The 10,501-nt window shown below is 51.0% G+C and overlaps 1 protein-coding gene across 1 annotated transcript in view; it reads left to right on the top strand.

Moving 5' to 3' along the window:
- Positions 1-9,038, top strand: part of GREB1 (growth regulating estrogen receptor binding 1) — a 107,777-nt gene extending 98,739 nt beyond the window's left edge. The window contains exons 28-33 of the mRNA XM_017854034.1: positions 583-757; positions 1,791-2,009; positions 2,937-3,072; positions 5,064-5,264; positions 5,989-6,127; positions 7,846-9,038. Of these exons, the coding sequence (XP_017709523.1) occupies positions 583-757; positions 1,791-2,009; positions 2,937-3,072; positions 5,064-5,264; positions 5,989-6,127; positions 7,846-8,009 (1,034 nt within the window). The 3' untranslated portion in view covers positions 8,010-9,038. The remainder of the gene's footprint in view (positions 1-582; positions 758-1,790; positions 2,010-2,936; positions 3,073-5,063; positions 5,265-5,988; positions 6,128-7,845) is intronic.
- Positions 9,039-10,501: the final 1,463 nt, after the last annotated feature.

Here is a 10,501-nt window from a genome sequence, read left to right on the forward strand (position 1 = left end):
TTTTTTTTTTTTTTTTTTTTTTTTTTTTTTTTTTTTTTTTTTTTTTTTTTGAGATGGAATCTCGCTCTGTCGCCCAGGCTGGAGTGCAATGGCATGATCTCGGCTCACTGCAACCTCCGTCTTACGGGTTCAAGCTATTCTCCCATCTCAGCTGCCCGAGTAGCTGGCGTTACAGACACCAACCATGACTCCCAGCTAACTTTTGTATTTTTGTAGAGACGGTGTTTCACCATGTTGGCTAAGCTGGTCTCAAACTCGTGACCTCAGGTGATCTGACTGCCTTGGCCTCCCAAAGTGCTGGGATTATAGACGTGAGCCACTGCGCCTGGCCAAATTGATATTTTCAATGGTTAGAGAAGAAAGCATAAGAAAGCAAATGTGTGTTCCACCTGGAGAGGAGTGTTTTCCTCCCTGTAGTTTTCTCTCCCTAGCCCATGGGCCGTGTTTTGTGACAGGTGATGCATGTCAGGAAGGTCAGAGCTGGCTTGTCTGGGCGGCCTTGGCAGCAGGTTTGCCTGGGGTCTGCCTGCTGTGGGTGTGGGTGCGAGAGAGCCCTGAGTCCACTTGCTTCGCCCACTGTAGGTGCTGCCCATTTCCTCATCAAGGAGCTGTCCTACCATAACCTGGAGCTTGAGCGGAACCGGCAGGAGGAGCTGGGGATCAAGCCGCAGGACATCTGGCCTTTCATCGTGATCTCTGATGACTCCTGCGTGATGTGGAACGTGGTGGATGTCGACTCTGCTGGGGAGAGAAGCAGGTGAGGTGGCCTGACAGCACTGCCACCCTACGAAGGATGACCAACGAGTGTGCACTCTCTGTATGGGGAGTGCGCCCACCCCGGAAGACCGGAGGGCCTCTCATAGTAGAAGGGGTGGGTATGGTTCCCAGAGCCCTGGGTGTGGTAAAAGTGAGCTCACGTGTCAAGCCTGGCTTGCTTTTAATTTTAAAAAATTGTCTTTGGGCCAGGTGTGGTGGGTTATGCCTGTAATCCCAGCACTTTGGGAGGCAGAGGCGGGTGGATCACAAGGTCAGGAGATCGAGACCATCCTGGCTAACACAGTGAAACCCTGTCTCTACTGAAAGTACAAAAAAATTAGCCAGGCATGGTGACGGGCACCTGTAGTCCCAGCTACTTGGGAGGCTGAGGCAGGAGAATGGTGTGAACCCAGGAGGCAGAGCTTGTAGTGAGTGGAGATGGTGCCTCCGCACTCCAGCCTGGGTGACAGAGTGAGACTCTGTCTCAAAAAAAAAAAATTGTTATTGAAGTATAATACAGAAAATCACACTATCCATTTGATATATAGACAAAAAGGAAAGTATAATACATATACAGAACTTTTCCCAAGCTGAGCACATTCATTTAACCAACTCCGATATTAAGAAAGGGACATTGCTGCCCCCCAGAAACTCCCTTCCTGCTGGCCCCAGCCCCACCCCTCCTCGCTAGCCTGACTGCTGACTCCTAGCTTTATTTTTATTTGCTGTGTGACTTTAAGCAAATGGCTAAATCATTTTGGGTTCTAGTTTCCTCATCTGCAATTAATACCTATGCCTTGGGGTTGTTGTAATAATTGACTAAATTATGGTCTGCAAATGTGTTCAGCACATTGAAGAAATGAGTGGCCGTGGGAAGCGCCCAGCAGGGTGCCTGGCCCCTGGGGGCCTGTGCAGGGTACTGGCCTGTCCAGGTGTTCATGGCAGTCTGAGAGCCGGTGCCACACTGCCTGGTCCCAAGGGCCTTGCTGCTGCTCGGTGTCAGCCTAGGGGCTCACTCTCCCTCCTTCCAGCAGGGAGTTCTCCTGGTCGGAAAGGAACGTGTCTTTGAAGCACATCATGCAGCACATTGAGGCGGCCCCCAACATCACGCACTACGCCCTGCTGGGCCTGCGGAAGTGGTCCAGCAAGACCCGGGCCAGCGAGGTGCGAGAGCCCTTCTCCCGCTGCCACGTGCACAACTTCATCATCCTGAACGTGGACCTGACCCAGAACGTGCAGTACAACCAGAACCGGTGAGCGCCTGCACCCGGGGCGGAGGAGGCGGCGGCCCCGGGGGCGCAGAGTCCCGAGTGAGGGCAGCCTCGGGCTGCAGAGGCGTCCTGGCAATGAGCACTGGCCTGGCCTTGCTCTCTGTTGTCCCAGTTTTTTTAGTGTAGAATAATTTTGAGTATTCGCAGATTATTCAGCTTCATTCACCAATTTTCATGATGCTTTTTTGAGTGAGTTACATTGGACTGTGTGGTTTTTTTTCTTGCCTTTTCGATTCATTCTCCCAATACATTGCTTTTTAGGAGCTTTAGCGCGGAAGAAAATGGTAATTTCCGTAGGTTTCTGTACATATCTAGTCACAGAAGTGCTCCCATCTCCAGAGGATTCAACTGCTCAGTGTCCATGGAGTGCCTGTCTGCACCAGGCACTGGGCCACAGCCTGCGTCAGCTGCTCGAAGAGGGTCGGTTTTGGAGCCAGACTGACTGGGCCTCTGGGAACCCGGGTTCTGCTGTGTATCATCTTTGCAGCACAGGCAGGCCACTCACCTCCGAGCCCTATTCTTCTTAGCTGTAAAAAGCGGCTCGTGTTTTTACCCTCGGAGGTTTTTTGTTGCTTTCTTTTTCACTGATGCGTGAGGTCGTGTTGGTAACGTTTCTCACCTGCACTTGGCCCTTGGCCTCTGGTCACCACTGGGCAGACCTTGTGTGGTTTAAGCGTGAGGTACACACTGCCTTTCCCGTGCAGAGATGGCCCTGTCTGTCCTGTGGGTTTTCCTTGTCTGTTTTGCCTTACGTTTCCCCTAGAGGAAGGAAGGTCTTGAGGCAAGAATGAAGCCCACTCCACCTTCATAGCCCCCTACGATGGGGACCCACACTCTAGGTGCTGGGGGCAGTGACGGAGGGTGTGAGCCGTGCCCCATCACACCCACCCCTCCTCTGGCCCTGCGTAGGTTCCTGTGTGACGATGTAGACTTCAACCTGCGGGTGCACAGCGCCGGCCTCCTGCTCTGCCGGTTCAACCGCTTCAGCGTGATGAAGAAGCAGATCGTGGTGGGTGGCCACAGGTCCTTCCACATCACGTCCAAGGTGAGCTCCTCGCTGCTGGGCAGGGCTTTATGTCCACCGCCTGGGCCGCCCTGGCACGCACACTGAGGGTAGGAGCAATCGGGGGAGGCTGTGTCTCTTTCAAGCGCGTGGGGCGGGGCCCTACTGGGTGGGGTCAGTAAAGGTTTTTAATTGGCATTGAGCCCTGGGAAATGACAGGCTCCATGGGGTCTCTCTTCTACCTCTGATATTAACCAGTATCCCGCAAGCTTCTGCTGGGGGCAAGGCTCCAACCAAGCCTTCCTGTGTGTTCTCACCCACCCCAGCTGGGTGAAGTCTCAGGCCACACTCTTCCTTGGGCCCCTGGGATGGTGCCTGATTGCATAACTATTTGAATGGCTCTGCAGGCTGGCTCCATAGTCACACTGTGTGTCCACTGGGCAGCCTCGGGGTGGGGAGACACCTGGTGCGATTACGTGTGTTCCAGCTAAGCAGGCCTGGGGAATTAAGATGTAAAATCACAGCAAGTCTTGATAGCTCTGTGTCTTCCAGGAAGCAGTACAGCAGGTGTGTCTCTGCCCGAAGCTCTCCCCAGTCCTATGGGCCAGAGCCCCTTTCTCTGTCACTTCTGTCTGTCTTGATCCTGCCCTAATGCCACCAGCTGCCTTTCCCAGCCTCTTTCCCTCTTCATCTCTCTAAACTGCTGAGTTTACAGACTTAGCTATGCTGAGGTGGGCTGGGTCTGAATTGGGACACCAGCTCCATCTTCACTGACCCCCAGAGGCAGGTACTGCGTCTTTTCCAGCAGTGCGAGGCCTCTCCTCATTTCTCTTGCAAAGTAACAATACCTTTAAATAAAAGGCCCCCACTTCCACCATCACTGAGATCTTAAAATTGTGTGAGGTTTGTTGTTTAATCAGGGAAAACAGACACCTTCACCATGTCTCCATCAAAGGGCCAGACATGCCTTTAAAACAAACTTTCCTTTTATGTCCTTCAGTGTCATTTTTAAACTCTTGGGTATTTTATCTTTATTATTTGAACATATTCTTCATTTTCTATTACATTTGATTGCATATTGGTTATACATAAGAAAGCTAGTCATGTCTTATAATCTTTCGCGTGAGTGAAATCACTGCATTGTTTTCATTTATGCATTAAATACTTACTGAGCAGCCAATCCCCATGCTCAGGAGTACACAGCCCAGCAGCCGGGGCAGATGTCAGACACGTGGCTAGTTAAGGACCATCGGGAGAAGCGCCACAAAGGTGAACGGTGTGTTGTGGGGAGACCTGAGTCTGTGGGAGTCCCCGGGGAAGTGACATTACAGCAGAGACCTGGAGGAAGAGAGTGAGCCACATGCCCAGGCAGGGGCAGGGGCACGGGCAGGGGCAGGGACAGAGGCAGGGACAGAGACAGGGACAGGGACAGGATGCCTTCAGTGGGGGAAGGTGCAGAAAGGTAGGAGTGAGGTCAGTATGGGGAAGGGGAGGAGGGTGGTGGGGAGGAGCTGGGGAAGTAGGCAGGCCTTCCCAGCTGTGGGAAAGTTCCAGACTTTTCTCTAGGACTCACAGGAGGGAAGCCAGTGAGAGTCTGATGTAAATGTGTTGGTGATGGAGCAAGAGCCTGTGGTTCGGATGCTGGCTGTGGGTGGGAAGAGCCCCGGGGCTGGGTGGGACCGGGACAGGATCTCTGGTGGGGAGCTGGCCACTCCTAGAGGCCTGCATCCCCCAGGCCCGTGGGTTCTCTTGTTTTCTCTAGACCGGAAAGCCGGTTTCCTGCATGGAATGATCAGTGTCTATAATTCTTACTGATTGGGTTGGTTCATTTGGACGTGTCTCTTGCATGTTTCCCTTGAGTAAAACCTAATCTTTCTCAACAGAGAAGTTTATTCTTGAAGTATGTGTTCTCAGTTCATTCCCCTGAGCAACACAAGCTTCCATGCCTGGCCCACCCTGTGCCACCCAGAAGCCATGGGAAGGTCCTCGCCCCTGAGGGCGGTAGTGGTCTGACACCCTCGCTTTCCTTGCAGGTGTCCGATAACTCCGCGGCAGTCGTGCCAGCCCAGTACATCTGTGCCCCGGACAGCAAGCACACCTTCCTCGCAGCGCCCGCCCAGCTCCTGCTGGAGAAGTTCTTGCAGCACCACAGCCACCACTTCTTCCCGCTCTCTCTGAAGAACCATGACCACCCAGTGCTGTCTGTCGACTGTTACCTTAACCTGGGATCTCAGGTGACTTTCAGAGGGGGTGCTGTCGAATCCCTAATTCAGAGAAATCTCTAGAACCGATGGGCTGGAATCTGGGACTCTGAATCCTAAGTCCTCAACTCGTTCGTCTCAGGGTTGACCCCACTTTATAGCTTTTGCCATTCAGCTGAGAGAGCTGAGATGCTTTGCCCGGAAGTAAGAAGCTAGGAAGCCAGCCCAATTCTGATGCCCCCAAATTTTTTTTTTTGAGATGGAGTTTCACTCTTCTCGCCCAGGCTGGAGTGCAATGGCACAATCTCGGTTCACTGCAGTCTCCGCCTCCCGAGTTCAAGTGATTCTCCTGCCTCAGCCTCCCAAGTAGCTGCGATTACAGGCACGTGCCACCATGCCTGGCTAATCTTTGTATTTTTAGTAGAGATGGGGTTTCACCATGTTGGCCAGGCTGGTCTCCAACTTCTGACCTCAGGTGATCCACCCACCTCGGCCTCCCAAAATGCTGGGGTTACAGGTGTGAGCCACTGTGCCCCGCCTAAATATTCTGATTCTCAGATGAACTCATGACTAGATAAATCTGGATAAAACTTCCAGAATTGATTTTTCAGATACAGATTTGGAAAGAACATGAAAATATTGTCTCTGGCCCCCCAAAAATCTTGAGCTGGACCAAGCAGTTGGTATTTACTAGATGCAAACATTACTGAGCATTTCATAGAAAACGGTGCTCTCTCTTAGATTTCTTCTTTTTCAGATTTCTGTTTGCTATGTGAGCTCCAGGCCCCACTCTTTAAACATCAGCTGCTCGGACTTGCTGTTCAGTGGACTGCTGCTGTACCTCTGTGACTCTTTTGTGGGAGCTAGCTTTTTGAAAAAGTTTCATTTTCTGAAAGGTAACTTTTGTACTCTTAACCCTGCACCTTGTCTTCAATGACTGTAGTCACTGGGTACCCTGAGGAGGGGACCTTTGGTCTTAGTCCTTCTTTGCCCATGGGTAAACTGAGAATCAGAGAGGGAAGGGACTGCCTCAGCCACCCAGGAGCGTGCAAGAGAGCTGGGATTTGATCTCCGGGGGCTCTCTTTTCCCTATGCCTGTTTGGGTAGAGGCAAGACACATCCCCCTTTCTTTTAGATGAATTGCAGACATTTTTTTAGCCTTTGTGTTTCTTGTCTTCCTTCCTTCCTTCCTTCCTTCCTTCCTTCCTTCCTTCCTTCCTTCTCTCTCTCTCTCTCTTTCTCTTTCTCTTTCCCCTTCCTTCCTTCCTTCCTTCCTTCCTTCCTTCCTTCCTTCCTTCCTTCCTTCCTTCCTTCCTTCCTTCTCTCTCTCTCTCTCTCTCTCTCTCTCTTTCTCTTTCTCTTTCTCTTTCCCTTTCCCTTTCCCTTTCCCTTTCCCTTCCTTCCTTCCTTCCTTCCTTCCTTCCTTCCTTCCGATGGAGTCTCACTCTGTTGCCTTGGCTGGAGTGCAGTGGTGCAATCTTGACTCACTGCAACTTCTGCCTCCCGGGTTCAAGTGATTCTTGTGCCTCAGCCTCCTGAGTATCTGGGATTACAGGCGCCTGCCACCACGCCCGGCTAATTTTTTATTTTTGGTAGAGACAGGGTTTTGCCATCTTGGCCAGGCTGGTCTTGACCTCCCGACCTCAGGTGATCTGTCCACCTCGGCCTCCCAAAGTGTTGGGATTACCGGCATGAGCCACCGCACCAGCCATCTGTGTTCTTTTCCAACCCAAATCCTTCGCATCAGTGTCCCAGTCGTTGCTGACCCTCTTCCCCCTGGTAGACGAGTCTTCCTCCTCGTCCTGGGAGGTCCCACACCACCTTGGCTTTTACGCCAGCCTTCCTCCTGTCTGCGCCAGCTTGGTTGAGAATGACAAGCACTTGTTCTGCATGACTTGAAAACACGATTTCCAGTCTGCATTTCCAGTCCTGCTCAGATCCCTAGCTGACCTTCGCTTTCCTTGGTGGCCCTTGGCTCTGACCTTCCTCTCTAGCAGGCACTGAGTGAGCACCAGCAGCGTCTAAGGCCTTGGGAAAGATCAAGAGGTTTCTACAGCAGTCTCTGCCTTGGGAAACATTTCATCTAAAGGGAGGACTGGACACGAAGGTGGGGGGGAAGCAGAGAGGGAAAGCGTGGAGGAGACTGGGTTGACGTGTCGCCATGTGCTGGGAATTGAGAGGAAGGAGAATTCCTGTGGTTGTCACATGGGACAGTGGGGGCTGCCCCAGGCCTGGATGGGTGGCAGAAGAGGGGGATGAAGCTGTAAGGTGGGGTAGGTAGGGTGGGGTATGTGAGCTACCGGCTGGAGCTGAGGATGCTTGGTTTGCAATTCGACCAGCCTCTCTCCTTCCTCTCCGCATCTCAGTTCAGTCCCTGCTCAGCTTTCCTTCTGCCTCCGTGTTTTCTCCCCCGCACACCTGCCGCATCCCAGCCACACTCCTGTCTCGCTAAGATTGCACATCATCCTGAAAGAAGCAAGAGGCTGACTTGGATGCCGCTTCTGCCCTTCCCAGCAGTGCCCTGTCTTGCCATTGCAAGTAGAATCTAGGCAGCCGCTTTCATCTGGATAAACTCAAGTTTTTCCTTCCCACACCTCTGCTGTTGTCCACACAGGTGCGACCTTGTGTGTCATCTGTCAGGACCGGAGCTCACTGCGCCAGACGGTTGTCCGCCTGGAGCTCGAGGATGAGTGGCAGTTCCGGCTGCGCGATGAGTTCCAGACCGCCAATGCCAGGGAAGACCGGCCGCTCTTCTTTCTGACCGGACGACACATCTGAGGAAGACAGTGGCGAGTTTTCTGGAAGAGATAAGTGCTCAGAGCCCTCATGCTGTTGAGGCTAAAGGGAGGCCTGGAACTGTGGGGTGTTTGAATGGACCCCAGGGACTGTCTGCAGCGCAGCCCCTCATAGTACACGTGAGCCCCTGAGGCTGTGGTCCTGGGAGCCAGGAAAAGACTCCGCAGTGGGTGGGAATGAAAACTTGAGACTCCCAAGTTCTGGGCCAGCCCATTGCCCAGGGCTGTTTTAAAGCCTGTTTCATGAGGAACAAATATTTGCTTCCTGTCCTGACATTCGTGTGCTTCCATGGACAAACTTGATTTTTTTCTCTTAGTTCTAAAGAATCTTGGGTTATTTTGTAGCAGTGCCAGTATTTCAGTAGATGGGATTTCAGCCAAATAGGTTCCCCTGTAACCTCCTACAAAGCAAAATTCCAAAGGAACATTTTAACTGTAAAGGCTGGAGACAAGAAAAAATAAGTAGATCGTTTTAATAAGAATTATTTAATTGCCTATAAGTTTGCTGTTTCAGAGGCTAGCCCAAAGGCATCAAATTTCATAAAGTTAAACAAATTGATTTACTTCAGAGCAAATATGATCCTATTAAAATAATGTAGGGTAAATACCCTACCTCTTAGAAAGGGCAAAAATGCAAAGAAGCTTCCTTTAAAACTAAAAGGGTTTTTTGGGGGGGTTTGGGGAGGAGGAAATGAGGCTAACAGAGGTTGACCTAAACTTTGCCTTACAAAGGAGAAAGGACCACATTGCTTACTTGGAACAAACAATGAAAACAACCAAAAAACAATGAAAACAACCAAAGCGATATAGAAAATAGTTTATGAGAACTAGACTTATGACTGTAATTTACTAGAGTTTAGTTTTCAGTTGCTGAAGTAGCTCATTTTCTCTTACTGATGTTTGGTTCCTCAGGGAAGAATCTCACTTGACTAGAGAGGAGGTGGGAACAGAAGAGAGGAGGCAGGGAGATGTATTTCTTAGGGCTCACCCCTTCACAGGCTGACAGAATGGTGGTTTTTTTTTTTTTTTTTTTTTTTTTGAGACAGAGTCTTGCTCTGTTGCCCAGGCTGGAGTGCAGTGGTGATCTTGGCTCACTGCAAGCTCCGCCTCCCGGATTCACACCATTCTCCTGCCTCAGCCTCCCGAGTAGCTGGGACTACAGGCGCCCGCCACCACGCCTAGCTAATTTTTTGTATTTTTTAGTAGAGATGGGGTTTCACCATGTTAGCCAGGATGGTCTCTATCTCCTTACCTTGTGATCCGCCTGCCTCGGCCTCCCAAAGTGCTGGGATTACAGGCGTGAACCACCGCGCCCGGCCCAGAATGGTTTTTAAAGCCACAGTTGAGAGGCCACCCACTGACCAGGCACCCGGACAGTGATCATCTTGTTCAATCCTTTCTTGTGTGATTGGAATTACTCTTCNTTTTTTTGAGACAGAGTCTTGCTCTGTTGCCCAGGCTGGAGTGCAGTGGTGATCTTGGCTCACTGCAAGCTCCGCCTCCCGGATTCACACCATTCTCCTGCCTCAGCCTCCCGAGTAGCTGGGACTACAGGCGCCCGCCACCACGCCTAGCTAATTTTTTGTATTTTTTAGTAGAGATGGGGTTTCACCATGTTAGCCAGGATGGTCTCTATCTCCTTACCTTGTGATCCGCCTGCCTCGGCCTCCCAAAGTGCTGGGATTACAGGCGTGAACCACCGCGCCCGGCCCAGAATGGTTTTAAAGCCACAGTTGAGAGGCCACCCACTGACCAGGCACCCGGACAGTGATCATCTTGTTCAATCCTTTCTTGTGTGATTGGAATTACTCTTCCCCTTTGAAAGATGAGAAGGTTGAGATGCAAAGAGTCTACCTTTCCAAGGTCTCACTGCTGGAAAGAGCTAGAGCCACCGTTCAAAGTTCTGATCTCTGGACTCTGCAGCCCAGGTCTCCCTTCTCCCACTCTCCTACCCTCAATGCCACACTGGTTTTGAAGTGGCACATAACTTGAAGGAAAAGTTTAAAGACAGTTCAAGGTAATCATCAGAATGCATTCTTTTTTTTTTTTTTTTTTTTTTTTTTTGAGGCGGAGTTTCACTCTTGCTGCCCAAGCTGGAATGCAATGGTGCGATCTCAGCTCACTGCAACCTCTGCCTCCTGGGTTCAAGTGATTCTCCAGCCTCAGCCTCCCGAGTAGCTGGAATTATGGGCGCCCACCACCATGCCCAGCCAATTTTTGTTTTGTTTTGTTTTTTTTAGTAGAGACGGGGTTTCGCCGTGTTGGCCAGGCTGGTCTTGAGCTCCTGGCCTCAGGTGATCTGCCCACCTCAGCCTCCCAAAGTGCTGGGATTACAGGCGCCTGGCCTCAGAATGCATTCTTACACATCTATCCAAGACGTTTATAAGCACTCTAATGGATAACAATCCAAGAATAAATGATTGTAAAAGATGATGCCGAAGAGTTGATGTTAATCTTTTTTTCCTAAGAAAAAAA

The sequence above is a fragment of the Rhinopithecus bieti genome, unplaced genomic scaffold (genome assembly GCF_001698545.2).
Source record: "Rhinopithecus bieti isolate Rb0 unplaced genomic scaffold, ASM169854v2 scaffold_1530, whole genome shotgun sequence".
Lineage (NCBI taxonomy): Eukaryota > Metazoa > Chordata > Mammalia > Primates > Cercopithecidae > Rhinopithecus > Rhinopithecus bieti.